Genomic DNA, 24,254 nt, shown 5'->3' on the forward strand with positions numbered 1-24,254 from the left:
TCAGCAAGTCCTCATCAACTGGCAACAAAAGTGGAATGATGGTGAACTGGGAAGATGGTTACATTCGATCCTCCCACAGGTGTCGATCAACCCTGGTTCAAGGGATTGGACGTGGATCGCGATTTTATCCGGGTAATGTCCAGGCTCATGTCCAATCACTACTCGTTAAACGCACATCTCTACCGCATAGGGCTTGTAGATAGCAGTTTGTGTGCCTGTGGAAACGGCTATCACGACATTGAGCATGTTGTCTGGTCCTGGCTCTGCCAATAAAGTGCAAAACTATTATATAATACCGAATAATCAATAAATATGTGTTCACAGTTACGCTCAATTTTGCGATACACTGAACAATAACAGCAAAAATACATCAATTCTTGCATAGTTCCAATCTTCTTGATGTGTAGATTTCGGATACCTGTTGTTGTGGGAATCTGAAGAGCAGCCTCTTTGTTTTTCAATTCTTATTTATTCATCAACTCAAAAATGCTAATTTCATCTTAAAATATTAATATATAATATAAATAAAGGTTTCTCGTATGGTTCCTTTGCATTTTGCATAAATAAAAATTAAAAATTGGATCAACAATGCAATCTTTTCTCATTCGATTCTTCTAAAAAAAAATATAAAATACGATACAAAGTTTCCAATGCTTAAAAAAAACTCTCAATTCATGAAAGCTCAATAAGAACAACTACTACGCACTAGTTTCATGTTGCATCTTTCCATAATGCTAAATGAATCAGGCTACTAATTTTCTTTGCTATTTTACGCTCTAAGGTACAATGGTTTCGTTTGATTAGGGTTTTCTAGCTAGTATATGTTTTCTGCTTATTTCTATCGTTTATTTACGATTGGGGCTTGCCTTGGCTTGGGGTACCGATTGCACAGCCATTATTGAAACGGTCTCATTTCGAATTCAACACAAGCTCTGAAAGCGTTCGCACTTTTGAACATCACATTTTATTTCAAGTTTTAAAAACAAGCGAGTAAATACGGTTTAATTAGTTAATCTAGGATGAAACTGATGAATATAATCACTTGTTCCGTGAATGGTAAAACCGATGTCTAATTGGTCCTGATCGTTGCGCTTCTTTCCGAACAGTTCAGCTCTCATATAGGTTCCTGCCTATTAATCCTACTGGTACCGAGTCATTTGGATATTCGCAAGCATACCGTTAAAATAAGAACACAATTCGATGTCATTTGTTGTCACAGTTTCTGAAGACAAACGACCCAACTAAAAACACACAAAACCACACGCACATACATACATTCTAAGCAAAGATTCATGCACATTGCATCACTTTCAGGTTCCTTGTAATGGTAACTCTATGGTTCTATTGTAATGGTAATATCATCATGGTGTATGTATTCGTGACAGAGGTCGCAGACCCGTTCACATTTCGAAGATCGAGTAGGATGAGGCCGATGGTGGCTTGCTGAGCAGCAGAGTGGCGGCTTCGGAGAGTAAAGCCTGCTGCTGGTCGGCCTCCGGTTGAAGGTACAGCGTGTCATCACTGGGCAGCTCTTCAATTTGGAGCTGCTGCCACTGCTGGATCGCCACCGGATCGGTGGAATGGTTCGGATGGCCGTAGTGGTGCCGATAGTGGTGGGTATGGGGTAGCTGGTTCGGGTACAGGCATGGTTCGATCAACTCATCGAGATCCATTAGACTGTCTCGATCGTACGAATCGGTGTAGAGGAAATCTGCAAATGGGAAAAACGGGAAGTTGTAGCTTTCGGGGTCACTTTCCGGGTGCTGGGAAGGTACATAAACACATGCAACTGTTCGACACACAAGACTGGCGGTTAGTAGCTGTTGTTGACTGAAGTTGTGGTGGCTGGAGCTCGATTGGTTCGTTACCGGCTCACAGACTCCGTGCCGTTGATTGTGGTTTACAATCTGCAAAAATAAGCACCATGAAGGTCGATTCAACGGAAGACATGCTGGCATTTACACACTAGCGCTACCTTTTCCGGCATCAATCTAGCCTTTAGGCTACTTCTATGGGAGCGAACGGACCCTTTGAATTACATCGCATCAATTAGAGAAATGATTGACAAACTACAGATCTTGGCAACAAGATCATAAAAGCAAACTGAGGCCTAATTTAGGAACAGGCTTTGATTAAAAGTTATTGGAAGTGTGCTAATACACCGAAGGCTGATTCTTCGAATGATCAATCCGTGCCTTTCTACCACTTACAAGCGAATGCATTGTAAATATCATATTCATTGTCAGTCAATGAATCAAACCACCATCAAAGAGTCAGACTACAGGTTATTGGTACACCAAAGAAAATCGCTACCATGCAAGATTAATGGTACGGAATGCACTTAACTAAAGCCTGATATACAAGGTATGCTATATGAAATGGACTTATTTAACCCAACAACCCTTATCCGAAAACAAAAGCACTACTAACTACCGAACAATCAATGGAATGAACTTGATGAAAATGGAAACGTACACACTGGCTCATCGTCGAGGACCAACAATGCGTTTTGGATGATTCTTCTGGCAGCGCCGTACCTGGCTGTGTCGTTTCCCAATCGTTATCGAACTCCAGCTGCTGGTTCACCTCCCGCTCCTGCTCCGTCTGAATGGCCGGGTTGGCATCGTCCGTCATGTCAAAGATCTCCGTTACTTTCACCTGCGATGAGTTCGTATTAGAAACACAAGTGAATTTCCCCTCCATGGATCCCCATGCTGCCCGTTCGCAAAGATAGTCGCCCAATGGCCGACGGCCTAGCTTAGGGAGCGCTACTCAGCAATACTCACCTTATTGTTGGCGTCCAGGTAGTAATAGGCATACATGGCATCGTGATGAGAGGTTGCCTGCAAGATGTGGTCGAATGTGTCATAATCCGGATGAACATCCTCTTCACCTTCCCGTTCAGCTGCCTCCCGACCTTGTTGATGTTCGTGGTTGTAATGCTGGTCAGGTGTGTCACCGGTTGCGGAACCCACAGTCCCCGGCAAGGCAACTAATTCGTTCCCATTGTCAACTCGCACATCTACCAGTGATCCCATTGAGGCACGGTGGCTCAGCCGCTTCGTACGTGTGCCCACCAGTTTGCCCCCGCTACCCGTGTACTCTGTGTAGGCCATTTGGCACTCCAAACTGCCTGCCATCTGTATCGAAGGAAGTTGCCAAATTTGCAATAAGCTAACAAGTAAGGATAGCATTGTTTCATAGAGTACCTGCTGCTCCCGGCGGATTCGCTGGAGAATCAAGTTTAGGGTTTTGAGGGCGAATTTACTCACGGACCACAGCTGACTGCCGATCGTGGGGGTTGCTACCAGGAGTCTGAAACGAAATGATGGATCGAAGGTTAGATGTGCAGCAATCGACACTCAGACGCTATAGAGATGGGAAATTTTTCGAGTGATGCCATATTTACAAGGATTTGTCCGAAAGTTTCATCATGACCACTTATAATATTGGGAACCATGGGATATTATTACTAAACCTATTAAATCAAGTTTCAAATGTAACCAACACCGTTAGAGCAAACCACCCTCCACCGAATAAAGACGACTAGTTGAAGGAAACACCTCACACAGGAACGGCACGCACAGAGACTTCATAGTGCTAAACCACACAGGTCAACGCACGGACTGAAGCGAAACCACACAAACAAACTTAAAGCCTTACCGTTTCAGCCGTGTCTCGAGTGCTTGAAGCATCGGATCCATGTTCGGCTGCGGAACCGGAACCGTGCGGATATTAACAGGACCCCTTGCTACCAGTGCCAATGCTCGCTGCTGCCGTGCCAGACATTGACGACAGCGGGGATTTACCGGACCAACTACACTACCACCATCCAAACTGCCAGTCGAGGGGCAGACTATGTTACCTAGAACCTTGTACCGGAACTGGCGCCGTTCGACGCGTTCGTCGATGGCGCTGCGCATAGGGTTGGTATGGTTAGTATACGGGAAAGCAACTAATCTGGTTTATTTACAGACAGACGGACATCAACACAATTTCATCAATGGGACAATTCAACGACTCTACAAGCTGGCAACACTGATTTTTTTATTTGAAGAATTGGTAAGGCCGAAATCATGTATATATATTTTTTTCTGAGACCAAAGACACGTGACGATTATGTACAAACAGAAACGATTGAACGGTACTCACTTGGTTAAGGTGGCAACCATGATGTCCGCTGGCAATGTGGCCGGAAGTGACAATGCCTTGAGCAATCTCGCTCCCCGGTGTCGGAATACCCAATTCATCAGTCCTTTGTTCGCCTCCTCGATGTAGGTCTGGAACACGGTCAACACCGTATCGGGCATGCTTCCGTCCAGGGCGTTCTGTCGGTGTTCGTTGCAGTCCTTGCATTCACTGCACTCGGGATCGTACTCCTCCAGCAGCTGATCCTCCAGCTGCTTCGGTTGGTCCGCCAGCGAGAAGGTCGACTGCACCGAGAGGCATCGGGTGCAGCTGATCAGATTGTTGCGATGGAGAAAGTTCAACGCGTCGTCAAAGCCTTGCTGGCAGAACGAGGACAGAATTTCCGGCCGCGGTGGGAACAGGATCCGTCCGAAGCGGTTCATGTTCTGCTTGGACAGTTCAATACTGGTGTTGGCCCAGTTGACGTGAAACATCTGGGAGCTGTTGTCCCGGGGGCAGATGTCCGATTCGCCGCAGAACGGGCTCACGGTGACGGTGTTTTCGTCCAGGGTCGGTAGGTTGTCCGAGAAGGCACCGTCCATGTAGCGTACCCCGTGGAAGCGAGGCGGCAGGAGACCGGAAAATACCGGGATGAAGCACGCGCAGAGCAGGGCCTGTGTGGGGGAAGAATAGGGCGTTAGATGTAGTGGTACCCGAGATGAATCGCGACATGGTTTGGAAATCAACCTAACAATCTAGTACGCTGTTGAAGGTGAGTTATTATTAACTTAACTTAAGTGTAATCTGTAACGATTTCAGACACAAGCAAGTCATGTAAGTCCATCGAGAGGATTGAATGTAAAATTGTTGCCGCGAGGACATCTGTTAGTTTGTGCAGTAGAAAGACTATCAGTGCATGAAATCTGATTTCTGTGCCAGGAACGATGAGGCAGTCACTCAAAGGTGACTTTTTAGAGACTGACTTGAAAATAGTGACCTAGCCACTAAAAAGTGACCTGCTACCAGCACTGCTCAATACAGCTATCATTTTAAGCTTTGATGGCCCCCATCCTAATTTGTCATCCCTGGACAGCTGTACGAGATTAAGCCAAAGCCGAAGTAGAGCAAGTGCAGTAGGAGAATAGGTCGCACGAGTTACCCATACAAAAATCCCTTATATAATTCCCAGTTCATCACAAGCGGTTGACGTTTTTCAATGCTTTGGAGTGTTGAATGTACCATTACTGGGCTGGAAGCGATCACTGCAAACAAAAATAGTGATTTTAGTGACCATAGGGAAGAAATAAGTGACTAAATAGTGACTTATATTTGTAAAAATAGTGACTAACAAGTGACCTTGAATTGAATTAAAAGTAATTTTTAATGAAAATTCTTAGGAATTTGTGTGAAGCACAACTCCTGTAAACTTCAAAGGAAAATTCCAAGCATATTCTGAGGATAATTTCAAAAAGTTTGTGAGAGAAAAACAAATACGGAGCATAAGTCCTTGGATTTTTTTCGACATGCTAAAAAGAGGATTACAACTAAATCTGAGAATAACTCCAGGACATCTTCCAAGGAATTCAGAAAATAAATTCAGAAGAGTTTGCTAAACAAATCATGAGAAGAAATCTAAGAAATTTGTGAGGAGAATTTCAAGGGAAGAAGTGAGATTCAGAAGGAAATCTGAAATGAATTCAATGAATATTCTGATAATCTTTCCAAAAGCTGTCTTATTATGGAGAATTTCAAGGTAATTCTGAGGAAAAATAACATTAAATTGAATTCGGAGGATAGTTTCATCTAAATTTCCATTGAATATGGAATGGGCTATTCTGAGGTGAACGTCCCAAATTTTTCCTGAAGTTAATGAAACTACCTTGAAGTTCTCACAATACTACTCATCAAATTCTTAAGCTTTCCTGATCTTAGGACTTTAGGAGTTTCCATAATTTTTCGCTGAAGTTTTCCAAACTTCTTTAAACTTTATGTAACTTCTCTAATGTTAACGGAACTGCTCTGAGGTTCTCTGTTCTTTTCTGAAATTCTCAAAACTGCTCTAACATTTTTTTGCAGTTTTCATGAAGCTTGTTGTACTGCGCTGGATTTAATTGAACCGTCCTTAAAATGTTTAAGCTTCAGTGAACTTCTGAACTTATGCGAAAACCTCAATGAACTTTTTAACGTCTCTGAAGTTATCTGAAAATCTGGAAACTGCTCTAAATTTCCCACTAATTTTCAGAAACTAATGGAACTGACCTCCCCCTGAAATTGCTCAAATTTTCGGAGCTTACTAAACTGAAGTTCGTGGATCTCCCCTTAAGCTCCATAGATTTCAATGAAGTTCTAGAAATGTTTCTGAAGACCACTGTCCTTCTGTGAAGTTTTCGAAGTTTTTTCTAAATTTCTGGAACTTTTGTGCTCCCGCAATTTTCATGGAATTCGAACGATTAGAAACTTCCATTAAATTATCAACACTAATTTAAAACTTCTTCAGTAGTCTAGACTTTCCTGGTGGTGTTATTAAAACTACCTAAACGATTATTGAATTTCTTTAAAGTTCTCTAGATAGCCCTGAATTGATCAGTATATTTTAAGAACCCGCAACTTTACTGAAATTAATAGATTTGCCTTGAAGTTTCGACTATTTTCCTTAAGTATTCTAACCATTACAGACGCTCACTTAATTTTCCTGAACTTATCTACGCTTACCTGAAGTTCTATATTTTTTTTTAAGAATCCGGAAAATTTTCTGATTTATATATTTCTTGAATGAATTCTTAGAATACCCCATAATTCAACGGAATTCGTTGTAAGTCGCTGCAAATTTGCTTAAGTTAATGGAACTTGCTTAAGTTAATGGAACGGAAGCTATCTGATCGTCCTCGAAGTACTCGGAACTTCGTTGAATATCATGAAACTATCTAAATTATAAGTTCTCTGGAATTTCTTGAAGATATTTATCGCTGCTTGCTAAAAGTTCTCGTATATTTTTAATGAATGGAACTTCGTTGATATTTTCCAATCAACTTAGCTAAATTTTCGCATTTTTTAAAGTTCTTGAACATCATGAGTTCTTCATGATATAACATTCTTAAAATACTCTCACGGTTTCTGGCTGTTCATATAATTTATATCACGTTCCAGAAATTCTATCGGAGCTTTGCTCAAGTTTCCGGAACTTCTTTAAGGTGTCTACAATTTCCTTGAATTTATTTGAACTGCCCTTTGATTCTCTGATCAGTCTTAATGTTCAAGAAGCTTCCCTAAAGCTATTGAAGATAAATTTCCCTGAAATTCTTTGGACTTTTGTGAAGTTCCTGAAATATTTCTGAAGTTTTCATAAATTATTTGATGGTCACTCACTGTACTTTCCTGAAAATCTCGGAACATCTTAAGGGTTCTCATTTTTTCTAAATTTACGATTATAGATATTTAAATTGCTCCAAAAAGTCTGAACTAAAGTCATGGGAACTGCTCTTACAGGGTGTCTACTCAATCCAAGGAATCAAATTCCCTGAGTTTTCCAGGTTTTTCCAGGTCGGATGAAAAAAATTCCAGGTGCATACAAATTATACACATTATTATTTTATAGAACCCCCTAGTTTGCTGGTGTTCACACTGCACATGTCGAAAGAACTGTCAATTTAGATTTCAAAACAAAACTGTATCAGGAGTCAAAAGTAAATACTTCCATCATGAATTATCGGAAAATTACTCTAGTTTCGGCAGACGTATTTGCTTTTATTATTTTAAATAAAATGAGAAAGAGAAGGTGAACTTTGTGGAGTAGGAAATGGTTGCTCAGGAGGAACACCGGCAGGGATTTGGCTCATCTTGTCCATCAAGAGCTGCGATATGAAGATGAAAATGGATTTCAAAACTTCGCCAGGATGTCGATACCAACTTTAGACAAGCTAGTGGGAAAAGTTCTCACTAGATATACATGATTCCTTGAGTTCTGAAAATTTCTGTTAACAACTCAATTCTGCAAGGTCTTCAAACCTTCTGACGTCCCTGAAGTTTTGTTTCTGTTCTCCGGTAAAATTTCTTTAAAAATCAACAATCTTTCCTGACAATCTGCAAATGTCTCGGTAGTTCGACAGATTTCTTTGAAGTTCTGTGTGTTCTTCAGAAGTTCAGAAAATTTTCCTAAAAACCTACAAAGTTCCTGAATCCCTGAAGATTTAAGATCCTTGAAGATGTTCACAACATTTCTAATAATCTACAAACTTCTCGAAAGTTCTGTAATTTTCTCTGCAGATTTTCATGATTCAATGAATATCTGCAAATATATCTGAACATCTATACAATTTTCTAAAGAATTAAAAGATTATCTAGAAATTTTTGAACTTTCCGGAAGTTTTAGGAAGTATTCTGAAGTTTTTCTAATTTTTCTGAAGCTGTGCAAATATCTCTAAAGATAAGCGAACTTACCTGAAGTTCTGTGAATGTCTTTCAAAATCCAAGAACCGCAGTAAAATTCTGAAAATTTATTTAAACATCTGCTAATTTTTGAGTAGATTTACGACCTACCCTCTGAACTTTTCTAAAGTTCCTAAAATTTATTTCAAATTCTGTAAAGTTTTCTGAAGTACTGTATTTCTGCTCTAAAGATCTACGAACTGCCCTGAAGTTCAATAAATTTCACAGTAGATCTCCGAACTTTTCTAAAGTTATTTAAATCTTTGTGGATTCTTGATCTAAAGATCGGCGAACTCTTCCGAAGATCTGCGAGTTTTGCTGAAGTTTTCCATTTTTTTTCTAAAAACATACGAATTTTCTGAAGTTCTGCAGACTTCTGTTAAGGTCTACGGACTTCTCTGAAGTTCTTTAGATTTATCTATTTCTGACTTCCATGGAGTTCTGCAAAATATTGTACTTTTGTACTTCGCTGCTATTTGTTTTTTGAATTGAGGTGCTTTTCTGACATTTAACGAATTTTTCTGAAGATCTCACATTTGTGTGGAACTGTGAAACTTTCCGTCAAATTCCTGCAAATATCTTTAAAGTTCTGTAAAGTTGCCTTAAGCTCCGTAGCTCTATTCCCAAGATCTACAAAAAAAACTTGAGGCTCCATAAATTTCTCAGTAGATCTGCAAACTTCTCTGATGTTTTGTAAATTCCTCTAGGGTTACCCTGAAGATTTGAAAATTTCCCTGAAGATTACCTAAAGTTGTCAAAATTTATCAGAAAATATTTGAGCTTCCTTGAAGTTTTAAATGTCTCTCTCAAGATCTACAAATTTTCCTGAAATCGTGTAAATATTTATTTTTTTTAATCCCTGAAGTTCTGCAATTTTTACTGAAGATCCATTACATTTCTGAGATTCTTGTGATTTTTTCAGAAGTCCTGTGATTTTTTTCAAAGTGCTGTAGCTTTGTTCTGAAGATCTACGAACTTTTGTGATGTTGAATAATGTTTCGAGGATCTCCAAACTTCTGTGAAATACTTTATATTTCACTGTAGATTCTTGGACTTGTCTGAAGTTATGCGAATTTCCCTGAAGATTTTCTTATAGTTTTACAAAGTGATTTGAAATTATTTTTGCTTGCTTGAAGTTTTGAAAATTTCTTTGTACATTTATCTGAAGATCTACGACCTCTCATGTGATTTTGTTTTTATGGATTTCTGTTAATAACTTTTAAGTTGTTTGTAGTTCTGTTCTCAAGATCTACGAACTACCCTGAAGCTCAACAAATTTCTCAGTAGATCTCCGACCCTCTCTGAAGCTCAAAAAAAAAATTCTATGTTGGGTCTGGCATGCTTATTCTTATACAATACATGCTTCGTATGCTTCCTTTTGACGGTTGCCAGTCTCTCTTTTTCGGCTGTTTCCTTTTTACGACGATTTTGATCCTCCACATACAAATCAGCGAAGAGCGAGCGCGACAAGACTCTCTGAATGAACTTGTCTCGTTCGCACACGTTGTCTTAGCTGTCAGATGCTTGTCAAGTTCAGTGTCCTTAAGAAACGTTTCAAGAAACTGAACGAAAAACTTCTTTTGAATTACGAATGAAGTGATAATTGGAAAATTCCCTGAGTGGAACCAAAATTCCCTGAATATTCCAGGTTTTTCCAGAAAAAAAATAAAATTCCCTGTAATTTCCCGGTTTTCCAGGTTTTTCCAGGTAGTAGACACCCTGTCTTAAGTTCTGAAATTCTCCAAAGGTCTCTAGATCTAGCTTTTCTGAGGTGCTTAGAACTTCTTAAAAATTTGCACAATACATCTCAAGTTTTCTATAATTTTTAAGGTTCGCTTAAAACCTGTGATGTGCTCTGAAGTTCTAGGAACTTCATAAAAGTTCCTGATAATTTCCGGATCTTAAAAGAACCGATTTGAGGATCTTAAAGCTTCCAGTAAGTTCCCCATATGTTCAGTGTGTTAACTTCCCTTATGTTCCCGCAGTTTGTTTATGGAAATCAGCATTTCCTTTCATTCCTCAGAACATCTTCTAAGTTTCTACTATTGCTGTGAAGTTAATGGGACTGCAATGAAGATCTCTAATTTTTCATAAAGTTAATTACGAACTTGAAATAAATCATTTAATGTTTTCCTTAATTCACGAAATTTTATTTAGCAAAATGAGTAGACATTTAGTAGATATAGTAAAACGTAGATATACACCCCTATTCTGTATTTCGTTTCGAACGAAATTCTCATACAAAAAAATATTTTTTTGTATGAGAATTTCGTTCGAAACGAAATACAGAATAGGGGCGATAGTAAAACGGTTGTTGAATTTAAGTTGACCTCTGAAAAACAATAATATTATCCTTCCCATTTTATTAAGTAGGGGAATTTACGTATTCTCGGCAACCTAAGCAGCGACCTTCTTTCTATAGCCTTTTTCTCTATGGAACGCACACAGTATTGGTTTGTTTACAATCTTTTGCTGCCAGCTGCTCTAACAATTTCAGTCGAAAGAATTGTCAAAACCTGTTTTGAAACGCTTTTACAAAGCTCCAATCTTCTCTAGTGAGAGCGAGTATTGTCGGCAACCAGTTTTTCTTCGGCAACCGTTCCATTTGAACTTTCAAGAAAACCCTGCAAGATTGCTTTTTCTCAGTGGTAAAAATATAGTCAAATTGAAGCTGAAAGTATAAAGAATCGTTTGCATGCATTCAGCGAAGTGTTTTCGTAAGAAAATCCAGTGAAAGTAGTGTTTCAATTTGGGTTGCCGAAAATAGTCTGTCATGTCGAAGCCGTCATTTCCCCTACTAGTCGAATACTCATTAATGAGTAAACTCGGTTTTACTCATTTCATGAGTTAAGACACTTTTCTTCGAAATGGGTTAAATTTTACTCGTTAATGGGTGCTTTGTAGTTAGCGTGCTAAACAATAACAAATTCACGGCGAATGAGAACGACCCAAATTTGAGTTTAGTTCACTCATAATCGCCAAAAGTGCAGGAACTCAGCGATGAGTAAAATTTGTCTCATGTTTTTCCAGGATTTTCCAGGGAAAAATTCCCGAATCTGAGAAAAGTAAAGATTGGATTCACTCAGTCTATTGGTACTACTCTGAGACTGAATAAAATTTTCGTCAATTTCCTCATTTTCCGGCAGATTTTTTAGGTTTTCCACAGGAAACCATGAGACAAATTTACTCATCGCTGAGTTCCTGCACTTTTGGCGATTATGAGTGAACTAAACTCAAATTTGGGTCATTCTCATTCGCCGTGAAAATGAATTCAAACGTTCTCCACAATTGTACCGCTGCTGAATGCACGTACCGCTGCTGCAACACCCCAGCAGTACTAGATTATCCGATTTCCAATCCCCACTACAGACCATCTGAAATGCGCAAAGAGGGCTGTTCAAAAATCGTAATCCTAGATCGGGTACATACCTGCAGCAAGTCCTCCCGGCTGTTGAACTGCGAAACGATGACATTCTTGCCGTCATAGACCCGGGTAAGCGAGATGTGCAGCTTGCCGTTGACGCGTTCGTGTGCATCCGCCGGCAAGAACTTCTGCAAACCTTCCAGCAGGCACGTCTGGATGTTGAACCGCGGGCTGAACGGACCCAGCGAATGGCTGCGGGCTTCGTTGACCACCCGAAAGAAGTCCGAGGTCATTTCACCTGTGAATTAGGAATAGGGAGAATGTTGTTTCAAAATGCCATGCCACGAATCAGATGATGTAACGCATAAGTGAAAGGCTTTGAGCCGACAGTAATCTATGGCAACCTCTCAAAGTAAGCGGTAGGGCCTATGACGTCACGGACACACCTTTCTCGGAGCAAACGAGCCTCCAACAAACCTTTGCGAAGGGAGAAGGTGGTCTTGACGGAAGCTGCTGCTAGCATAAATGCAGTGATTTCACAACATCGTACGATGTCCGATTTTGTTTGTATTCGTGTAGTGCGTACGCATCTACGCACATGGAAGCATTTTTTTTCATATGTCGAGTAGCATAAATGTGTTGATGTGTATGCTGAAATTTTCGGTGGACATATGCAACGGTTGCGGTGAGGGCAACGGCGGCTTCAGTGACATACAAAGGGCTTACTGGTGTGGCTAAGAACACGAAGAAGAAGTTGATCAAGTCGCACAAAAGTCGTTGAAAGTTTCTAGAAAAATAAAGGCCACAATCTATCTACGCACCAATCAGTTTTGGAGGCGCGTCATAACGTTCGGCACCATTCGGCTCAAATAGCCGAGCTCTGATAGCTGATGCCTCTCTACGCATTTATTGAAATGCGTTTGTCGAAAATGTTGCCTTGATCCGTCGTCGTCGTCGTCGTCGTCGTTAGACGATGTGTTTTTGTACCTCCACCCATTTAGAGAGCGACACGATCTCCAATGCGTAGAATATTTCTGAATAGGCTAGATAAAAACATTTGGACGGGGGCACGTTTCGAGGTCAACGAGAATTTCAAATTACTGTCTGTATACACACAATTGATTGGTAGTGGCGAGCCCTTTCTGCGTCGAGGAATGTTGTTTGTTTGTCGCTGCTGGTGGTAATCCTGCACAGTTGATGATGAGACTCGAGACCATCATTGTCGTTGATTTGTGAAATTCGACATGTGCCGGAAGTCGAGTCGGTACCCATTTTGCGTTATCTCGTCAAAGCGATGTCGCTCGCCGGGATAGGAACTGAGGTATGCCGACAGGAATTTCCTGTTCTATGGATTGAACGTTCATTCTAAAGAGGATTTTGTAGCAGAAATTCCAAGCCACTCAAGCCCGTTTCCAGAACCTATCGACAATCCCGGTTGTTTACCTCCCCCTGACGAATCGACCGCACATCAAGCAAAAAGCTGTTTACTTCCCCAATCGTCGAACGAAATGCTACTACGCCACTTGTTAATGATCTTGGAAATGTTGTTGTTTACATTTTCGCGCGTTGTTGCGATTGCATTTTTCGCGTTGTTTGCATCCTCACCCACCATACAAAACAATGTGGATTTTGACCTTGCTTGTATTCGCGCAAGGTTGGGCTCTCTTATCTTTCCCCGTGTGATGGTCGTTCGTACATAAACTACATTCCATCGGGCCATTACTGCGGTGGATGGTGGCGCGATATGGGAGCTTTAAATACAAGTCCACTACAAGCTTTTACTACGACTGGCACGTGATTTTGCGGTACGTTCGCGAATCCTCCTGATTGTATAGGTAGGCATATTTGCTACAACAAGTCGTGCAGTACAGATAAACTTTCATTTTTACCTTGTGCTTCCACCGTTAGTCGGCCCGGCAGTCAGGCCTGCAGAGCCTACAAGCAATTTAAATTTTGCTTGGCTACCTCAAAAGTGTCTGGTCGCTAGGTCGAAAATGGTTTCGATCAAGGGCGACGATGAATGTCGGGGGGAAGAGCAACTCTTCAAGAGGCAGCCAGCAACAACAAGCAGGTTGCATTATGCATTATGCAAGCGAAATCACGGCGCAGGCAGTCGGCTAGCAGGAGAGTCGTCGTCATTTGAAACGCTTTAATTTCCTCGACGTCCAGGTACCATGTCGGACCGTTAATGACCGTTCTGGCTTGTGGTAATTTTAATTGTGTTGACATGACAAGAACGATTCGGTGTGTATGGCGAAAATGTAGGGCAGACGAGATTTGTACGAAAAATGGAAATGAAGGACTAACAATAGCGGACAGGTGTTGCTGTTTGTGCGAGTTGAGGTTTAGTCGGTGCTATAGCCGTGGGTAAATTTGTAGAATTTGATGTGGAAATGTTGAAAACCCAATTCTTATCTGGTGGCAAATGCGTTTTGATGCTTTTTTCACAAGGACGAACATAATTTTTTTAATGCAAAATATGTAAAATTGTTAAAACCACTAGAGATGAGAATCCGTTCAGGAACGGTTCTAAAGAACTAGTTCATTTGGAACAAATAAAGCAAAAGGAATAAACGGGTCTGAATAACAAGAATCACATATAAGTATAGAAGAACTAGTGCGGTGAAGAACAGTTCCTATAGAAAGTGAACTAGCAAGAAAGCCGGGCATGAAATAAAGTCGAAAGTGATAAGTAACAAGTATTCCACAATTGATTCTTATCATTATCGGTGCAATCTATACAAGTAAAGTTGAGGGAGCGGAGCCTCCCTTTGCTCGGCCGGTAAAGGCGGAGCTATAAAACAAGACCACGCTGGAGGTGGCTGGCTTCGATTCCCGGTCCGGTTTAGGAATTTTTCGGTTTGAAACATTTCTCGACTTCCAATGTACTCGACAGTAATACTAATGCAAAAAAGGTTCCGGTTTAGGAGGGTCTCAATTAACAACTGTGGAAGTGCGTCTAGAACACTAAGTAGAGGGCCGGCGTAAAGTCCCAGGAGACACGTAATCAGAGGCGTCTTGTGACTAAAAGTTCTACCTGTTCGACAACTTCAGGGTTGCTACATGATTTTCTTAATTTGATCCGCGAAATCCGCGACTTCAAATACTAATGTTCTTTGAAGCACTTCCACATTTCAATTGAGTGCTTTCTCTGCCTGTACCATTAGACTGATGCAAAATTTGACATTTTCGCTCCATAGTGTTCAAACAGTTTCAAATCGGGTCCTGATTAGCCTCCGAAAGTTTAAAATCATTTGATTAGAAACTGACTTGGCACAAACCATTTGAAGTTTATATGGAAATTACTATGGGAAAACCAAACTTGTTGCTCATTGTCATCTAACATTTTTCCATATTGCAATGTTAAAATGTTCTATAACTATTCTTATGGGGAATTTTAATACATCAGTGACTTCAATAATTAATAACTTTTGTTCCTTACATTTAATCGAAAACTGGTCTTCAACAAAGTTGTGCTGTGAAAATTTTCAACAAGCTCAGCTATCATTTTCTAAAGTAGAGTGAACTGGTGAATTTGTTAACTGCAGAAGGAGCTTGTGTTTTGCGTAGGACTAGGAATTTGAGCGGGGTTCTCTCTGTTTATACTCTTAAGTATGACACTTTTGGCATAGATGGCCCACAGCGACTCGCGAAGAGCTACTGATTCCGATCAATAGCGTTGCGGCTTCTTCCTCCTTCTATGGATGCTCATGTTGGCTGCAACTTTCGTTGTGTACTGGAGAACAATGTTCAACGCCACGCGCTGAAAGCACTGCTGCCTTGATAGCTAGCGGGGAGCCTTTCGTTGTGTACTTGCGAACACCACCACTCACCACGTGGTGAGACCTGATGGAATTCAACGCTTCTCGCAGGCAATCGGTGATCATTTTAAATATCATAGCAACATTCGTGCAATTTTCAAAAGTGACATTTTGAAAAAAAAAAAAATATGAATCATGAGGTTCAACAAATGCCTACAAATATTTCCAATCGATTGGTGATAAAATTATTTAAATTGGTCCAGGGGCAACTGAGTTATTAACGTTCAAAATCTTTCAAAATTATGTTACATGTTCAACTTTCGGTTTTCACAAAGTCTATCCCCATGTAGAAATCACAGACGTAGTCCTACGTTAAAAAAAACCAACAAATTACAATGTATTATCTCCAGTAATGTTGTTGGTAGTAAAAATTCTGAGTAATCAGTGAACATAATAACACCCTCAAATCAAGCACCCTGCAAATAATCAAGAAATTATCAGAGTTTCATAGGTCACACTTGTCTCGTCGGACTAGGAAACTTCATGATATTTTTTTTATTTCTAATATGAACATAACACTTTTCGATGTCAAATCATAACCGAATCGTATATGTGTGACTTTGTGGAGCATGCACGACTTGTTACCATATATACCGGAATTTCTAGGTTCTCCAAATCTTCCAGGACATCAGTTGATTTGTTCTACTAGATCAACCAAGACTGCGGCAATACCTGTAGTATCGAAATATGTCCAAACAGATTCATAGTGACTATATGGATCATGCTCGATCTATTTCCGAGTATTCCAGATGTTCTAGGTTCTCCAAATCGTCCTGGAGTTCAAATAATTTGATCCACTACATCAACCGAGACTGGGACAATGTCTGTAGTATCGAAATACTTCCAGACAGATTCACAGCGACTATCTGGATCATGTATAACCTATTGCTATGTATACTAGATGTTCTAGGTTCTCCAAATTGTCATAGATATCAGTTGATTTATTCTACTAGAATCTATGTGGATCATGCACGAACTATTTCCCAGTATACTAGATGCTTTAGGTTCTCCAAATCGTCCTGGAGTTCAGATGATGTATTCTACTAGATTAACCATGACTGGGATAATGTCTGTAGTATCGAAATATGTCCAAACAAGTGATGGCATAATCATTAGCAAATTGATATTCCTCCGCTCTCATACGCTTTCAATATAACGCATGATATTGTAGCAAAATATCATGCTTGAAATTGATTTTACAAGCTTCTTTGATATTGCAAGACTATTTAGAACGTGTAAAGTTGAAGCTGAGGGTTAAATCGACGCAAAAATGATTCCGTTACACCTCGTCTTCTTAGAAAGAGAAGGTATTTTAATAATGCTATCTCTTTTATCTTTTCACCGATGGCAGACACGAAGCGACTGCTACCAGCCGTTAGGGAAGTTTCGGTTGCCTTCGGGTATTGATCAAAAATCAAAGAAATCAATCTCACCACATTTTGGTGAGATTTGTAGCTGGTGAGTTTTGTTAGGTTGATGTTCCAAGCTGCGATATAACAGCTTGGAATATCAACCGCAGTTGTTTGCTTGTTGATTTTTGTTAACGAAAATCAAGCGTGATCTTGGCTATTTCTCGATAAGTTTTTCAAAGGGACGTATCAGCTTTTGTAAACAATGCATTTGATCGTCGATTTGGCGTAACTGGTAGCTCGCACACGCATGCTAACACTACCATCAGATAGAGGAAATTTTCCCTTTGAAAAAGTAATCGAGATTTGATGAGATTTGATTTTTTTATATTTCCCCTACACTGGTAGTTCCTATTCAAAAAGTTGCTGGAACGATTATAGCCGAAGAGTTGCGTCCCATTAACATGTGGCACTCATTAGAGAAAATTTTAGAACTTGTTGTTAAAGACCAGCTGTTGTAGTAATTGCACAGTATTAGCATAGAGGTAACTCTAAGACCAGAAGGTCCCGAAGAAACGTGCTCAACTTTTTGGTTCAGCTCTGCTACGCTCTTCGGTCCCAAGCTAATCGGTGCACCCCTCGAAACATGGGGAAATCCACGAACCTCTCATTTTGTCTGTCAAACTTTCATAGCGAATCAAAACAAACATAGTGTAGTACTAGAATTTCGATTAGAATTGGGTACGTTAATCGTTTGCTTGGGACCAACAGGCTAGTCAAGTAGTGAGCCAATTTTAAATCGTTAGTTTCCAACCGGTGGTGTTAAATAGTTTGTTTATACCAGAACAATCGGAATATCGGGAAGGTCATTTTTGTGGAACTACGTTGAATTTGGTATTAGCGAAGTGAAAAGATAACTTGGAGCGTAAAGATACGATTCTTGCTGTTTTTTGGATCCAAAACGCGCTTTTGAAACAATTTCTAGGCCCTTATTGTTACGATCAATCAATCGCTTTGGAATTACGAGTCCTGTATATAAATGGTTTGCAACCTATTTGTCTGACAGAACGCAATAGAATGTTAATGTTATGTGGAATAACCTTGGAGTGCCCCAGGGAAGTGTATTAGGGCCCCTTTTATTTATTATGTATATTAATAACATGCGACGTGTTTTACGATTTTGCGACATTAATCTTTTTGCAGATTATACTGTGTTATTCATTTCAGCTAAGGATTTAGATTGTGCGAAGAAAATTCAATCCTGAATTCGGAGGATAGTTATGACAAAATGTTGAGGAAAACTTCTTATGAATTCTGAGGAGTATTCCAAGGATACTCCGGTGATAATTTTAAGAAAATTTAAAAGAGATTTCCAAAGAAAAAATGAGGAGGCGGATGGGAATTCTGAGCAGAAATAAAAAGAAATACCTATGGTAATTCCATGGGAATTTCAGGAGAATACTAAGTGCATGCTGAGGAGAACTTCAAGTGACATTTTAAGGAGTATTTTTCAGGGAATTTCTAGAATTATTAATCATATGATGAGCATTGCAGAATGAATTCATAGAGTGCTCTGCAGAAGATTTTCAAGCGTATTATGAAGGAAATTATAAAAGAATTAAATTTTTCCACAATTGGACACAGAAAAAGGTCAAGATGCAAGGTTTGTGAAAAAAATGGAGATCCTGAGTCTTAAAAATATTCCGGCCATGGAGGGGAACATTAAGGAGAAGATTAGCTTGAAACTTTCAAGTTCCAAAACTAGCAACATATTTGAAACGCCAAACTTTCAAATTTAAGGTTGCCAACTTGAAGTTAATCAATTAGCTTAATTCTTCTATTTCTGGGATTTTGGAGCTTTGAAACGGTTCTAAATTTTATGGTTACCAATGAATTCCGATTAAAATGTTAGCGATTTTTTCTCAATATTTGATCGCAATTTTGGATTTTTTTTTTCGGTCGTGTGATATGCATTAAAATTAAGCATATTACCAAAAGTTGAATAACTAGGTTAAATGGGTCATTACTAAGACAGCAGCATTTTTCCTGGGTCTAATTCAGACCCGTGTTCGAATTCTTCAAAATTTGTCTATATTTTAACTTCCCTGAAAATTCATCGTAAATTTTTACAGGATTGTAATAGCATATTCTCAAACGTTTCCTTTTGAGTCATTTCCCAGCGTTCATTTCAGAATTCTTTTAAAATAGGATTAAGATTCTCTCTGAGAGTTCATAAAAAAAAAATATGAAAATTTAGACATTCTCTGCAGATCCATCCAAAAAACCATAAAATTCATCCTTAGATTTTCATCGAATTTTTAAGCTTCTTCTAGGAATTCGCTGAAGATTCCTGTTATAATTCTATTCAAAATACGTTGTAATTCTCTTTCCAATTCCCAAACAATTCACTTCAGAATTGTCTTCAAATTTTGTACAGAATTATCTTGGTCTATTCCCCTAAATTCTTCTACAATTTTGCCTTGAAGTTTCCTTAAAATTCTCTAGAAATTCGTTTCGTGATGCTTTTGGAATGATCCTCGAAATTATCTTTGGAATTTTACGCTCAAAATTCGATTTACTTGGTATTTTCACGGGTCCTGGAATCCTCTTCGCAATTGATTTAGAATTGAATTGAACTCACACATGTGACATGGAGTTGAAGTCTGAAATCATTACAAGTTCTTTCCAAAAACTCCCTTTGATTTTCTCTAAAAAAAAACTTCGGAAAGCATTGATGTTATACACTCTAAAATCTTCTCAACATCCATTGAAAAAAAAAATCTAGTCTTGTCCAAGAATCTTGAGAATTTTTAAACGTCGAAAAAAAAACGATTTTTAAATGGGGGTTATTGCGAGAGTCGAAGTGACTTCGCCACTAGTGCAGTGAGAAAAGTCACGTCATGGTAAGTAACGTGACTCTCTGTGCAAATCAAATGGAGAGTCACGGATAATTTCAGATAATATTGATGGATAAGAAGTACATAATTCATGTTGACGGAAAGATTTGCCTTGGTTCCATTGTTCTGAAATTCCAAGTTCTCAACGTCAGTTAAGGTAACTTTAACATAAAATTATGTTAACTGTCATAATACCAAACATGCTAAACGCGTGTCGAAATTGTGACACAGCCCGCCTGTCTGGGTGTCGTGAAGCGAGCTTGATCGTAGCATCACCACGAATTTTGTAAATTTCAATTAAAATATTGCAATACTGCAATACTGCATTTCCAGATTTCAATTCCAATATAAAGTTTAAAGTGTAAGCAGCTTAATGATTTTGTATTGGTAATCATACTGTATGTAGCTAGTAGTAATGGAAAACTGGATAAAACTGGATGACTTCTCAAAAAACTGAGAGATTTCAAACTTTAACTGTTTGCCTGGATGCGTAAAAAATGGAAGAATATATTTTAAACTGGAATGTTGGCATCACTGCTCTGTACATCGTAATACACGGTTAAAAGAAAACCGTGATAATTTTTCCTCAAAATTATCATAAACAAGCCGCAAATTCCGCAATTTCGCGACACCATTTAATGCTTCCACGATTGTTACGACTGACAGTTCAAATCCGCGAAAATATCCAAATCCGCGTCTGTTGTAACAACCCTGCCAATATAAAAGTTTAAAGTGTAAACATCTGAATCATACTGTACTGGCAATCATACTTCAAAACATGTTGCATCTAATAATGTAAAACTGGATGAATTCTAAAATAATTATAAGATTTCAAACTTTAACTGTTTGTGGACTGGAGCGTCCAAAAAAACTGCAAGAATCCTGTTTAAACTGAGTTGTTGGCATCAAAACCGGGCATCACTGCTCTCAGGGTGCCCATTCTTATCCAATTTATCAATTCCCGGTGTTTTCCCGGTGTTTTCCCGGTTTTGAAAAACAACCCAATCAAATGTTGTCACACCCCCGTAACGTGGGTAGATCACCTTTTCGTGGTACGTTACGGGATGTAAGATCTACCACCGATTCCTAGTCCTGACTACTTCAAACTAAGGGGACAGGATTTTTCAGTAATCCAAGGAACACATCTTAGTCCTTGTTACTTTTTATGCCTTGTTGATAGTGACAAGACTCGGCTTTGTCTACCGAGGATGATCTTGAAACAAGGAAAAAATGAGTTAGTTGTCTTCATCTATGTGATTCCTAATCTTCTATTCGTTGTTCCCTAGTTTGAAGTGGTTAAGACTAGGGTTCTGATGCATGGTCATTATCGGTGTCATACCTTAATTTTGTTGCTAAGGAATCCAATTTTGACTGACAAAGGGGCGCGCCTTTGGAGGGTGTTCCAACCAGGGCTCTACATTTTCGAAGCTCTAAAATGAACTCGTGTTTTTTTCTCTCATACATACGTGTTCGACGCTTCATTTCTATAACGCATAGCTAGACTATCAGCAAGAAATGATAGTGAAAAAGAAGCACGCTTAGAAGGAATCGCTGACTGTGGAACTTCTCGTCGTTGCTTTGCTCATCGCTTTCAATGTAACTAACGTCGATTTTCTAGTTAAACGAACCTCATTATGGCTTTCAATCCCCTTTCACGAACACTCTATCACCGATCTTTCAAATTGTTTAAAATGCGTTATGTCCCGTTTTTGATCATTTTTTTTAGATAAATATATGGATGGAAGATAAATTAAAAATATTACGTGTAATCTTCACGTGTTTTCACGTGAGAAATGATTTAAATCTGTTATTTCATTTTCCGTCATATACGTCATGAAACCTCTGTTGATGTGTTTTATGAAAGAGAAAACTATCAATGTCGAGCGCTATTTCGCTCATCCATTTCACCGAAGCTTGAAAGGAAGACCAATGGAGCGACGGGAGAAAGAGAGACAAGCGATTGAACATTTGTTTGTGCACGCCGACTGAGGTTCTAGAATGCTGCGAAGCTGTTCGACTTTAACAGAAAAAGAAGCCAGCAGTCTCTTCGTCGCATCGATTTGGTCGATTGAAGCTGATATTGTGACGCCCTGGTTTCAACACTCCGAAGGGTATAAATAGCGGGACCTTTCAATTAGAGTCGGATCCTTGCGATAAATGCAAGAGTGGCAACTGTAAAAAATCGAATACTTCATCATTTCTCAATAGTGATGGAGTAATACGACATGCACTAAATTAAGGACACGGGATATACTACAATAGATCAATTTACTGGTCACAGTAGTGTTAGGTCCCGAACAGAAAAAAAAAATTTGTCACAAAAAGTTCACGAATGAAAGTACTGTTTACATGGTTTACTGTTTCATGGTATTTGTGATGTGCGTTTTGTGCATACTGGATTAAACCTTTTGAAATTACAACTTTTTCGACTCCTCCTTGATTCAGAATGGCATCATAAACAATTGGTTGCGCAACCAAACTTTTCTCAATTCGGTTTGCCACCAAACAGTCTTTGTTTACGGAAAAACCACGTTCCAAAGCAGCCTTTCCGTGCGACAAAATTATAGTGTCTTGAACAAATGTCAAAAGATTCGGAGAGTGATTTCCAGATTTCCAGAATGCATCCAGTCTTTGCTCTTCCCTGCTATATGCAGTGAACGCCGATTTTGTGTATGGTACGGTTAGTAGAATGTGATATTCGATCATAATTTTATCGGCCAATGTTCCAGACAAGTGATCTCTTTCCACTAGATGGTCCAAAACAAAATACAGCCTTTTTCTAGCTGTTTCCGGTGATTCCGCGATTATTTCAGGACTCAAACATGAAATATACCATGTTAGCGGATATGTTAAAGCAGATTTGTCAAAGATTTTCTGCAGAAATGCAACGTAAAATGCCTTGCAATCATTTCTAAAGACCAAAAGCTGCGAGTCTTTGACACCAGTAACAACAACCTTCAATGCTGCCTTAGCTGCGAATCCAATATCCACGCGACTTGAAGGAAGTAGATTATTGTCGTTGAGTTCAATTAATGAAAAGAATTTCTTGTTTTCATTCAAACATTCTGGTTTAATCACTTTTTCCATGATAGGTTTTTATGTGCTCAAAAGATCACCAAACAAAAATGAAGCCATTCGAGCGTCGGTTTGAAACTCTTATAGAAATGGCTCGACATAACCAGCCATGGACATGAAAAAGGATAATTTAGCTTCCAACAATCGATCGCCAAGACCCTCAGCAAGCGTAGCAAACATTTTGGAATTAGAGAGGCTTACAAAACTTCGCTTGAAATCAAAATTCGATTCTTTGATTTTCTTGTCACGGTGTTTTTTTACGGCTTCAACGAAAATCCTTAAATATGGCAGCATCTTAGACGCTCTTTCGGCCACCCGATAATACAGCTATAATAACCTTCTTTGCAAACCTATTTCGACCAAAACTTGCGAGGAACAATGAATAAAATAATTTCAAATTTTAATAATTTGAATCACTGCTTGCTCGGACAATACCGCACTTTTCGAGTGAATATGGTTCGAACCTCGGTACGAACAATGGAGTACGCTTCAGTTTTCTTCGATTGAAATAGCATTCATCTTTGTTTCTCTGCTGCACAAGATAGCAGATCTGTGTGTGAATGAAAGTGAAACAGCAAATGTGCCAAACTGAACATTGCAGTAGGTCCTAAGTAACGTTGAGAGATACTCTTCGTCGACTTTCCGACTCGTATCCCCACGGCCATGTAATGACATTCCATGATATTTTCAGCACACACATCGATAAAAGAAGCTTTTATCTACCATCTAATATGACAAACACAACAAGAAACGGCTGTGCTCAAGTTATTAACGAAAGAGAAAATCGACGAAGAAAATCGATCAATGTTACTTAGGACTTAATGCAATGTTCAGCTTGCTGTGTGTGATGTGTCAAATGACGTGAAAAGGTAGAGATTTAAGGTGTCTTCAGATCTGAGCGTGTATTAGCGGAGCGGAGCAAATTTTCCGTTGGAATGAGAGAGACAACTATTACTTCTCTCCCTCTCGTACCTCCGCATAATCTTGCCCCACGCGTGAAATATCACTCAGGACGGAATTCACCTTTATGCTTTTTGACGTTAGTTCTCGATGAACATTTCAAATGGTCCTATCTGCTTTGATCGATTCTCTTCATCGACTTTCTCTTTTCATAACCCCTGCTATGCAAACAGATTTCACGCTAATTCTACCACATAGTTTGATGAAAGAGGTTCTTATCTAGCGTCCAAAACGT

General features: G+C 39.3%; 1 protein-coding gene across 10 annotated transcripts in view; it reads right to left on the reverse strand.

Moving 5' to 3' along the window:
- Positions 1–1,385: 1,385 nt before the first annotated feature.
- LOC135706312 (1-acylglycerol-3-phosphate O-acyltransferase Pnpla3-like) overlaps positions 1,386–24,254 on the reverse strand; it is a 56,918-nt gene continuing 34,049 nt past the window's right edge. For 3 of the 10 annotated variants that reach the window (XM_065227914.1, XM_065227912.1, XM_065227913.1), the window contains exons 3-9: positions 11,983–12,215; positions 4,153–4,802; positions 3,664–3,915; positions 3,210–3,315; positions 2,787–3,140; positions 2,538–2,658; positions 1,386–1,711 (exon numbers count right to left, since the gene is read on the reverse strand). In XM_065227914.1, coding sequence (XP_065083986.1) covers positions 1,401–1,711; positions 2,538–2,658; positions 2,787–3,140; positions 3,210–3,315; positions 3,664–3,915; positions 4,153–4,802; positions 11,983–12,215 — 2,027 coding nt within the window. In that variant the 3' untranslated portion in view covers positions 1,386–1,400. Of the gene's footprint in view, positions 1,712–1,775; positions 1,908–2,475; positions 2,659–2,786; positions 3,316–3,663; positions 3,916–4,152; positions 4,803–11,982; positions 12,216–24,254 lie in introns of all 10 variants that reach the window. The other 7 variants (XM_065227915.1, XR_010518163.1, XM_065227917.1 and 4 more) reach the window with 7 other exon arrangements.

This window comes from Ochlerotatus camptorhynchus, unplaced genomic scaffold, assembly GCF_037179485.1.
Source record: "Ochlerotatus camptorhynchus isolate MF236.1 unplaced genomic scaffold, CSIRO-AGI_Acam_v1.1 ptg000277l, whole genome shotgun sequence".
In the NCBI taxonomy this organism is placed as follows: Eukaryota; Metazoa; Arthropoda; class Insecta; order Diptera; family Culicidae; genus Ochlerotatus; species Ochlerotatus camptorhynchus.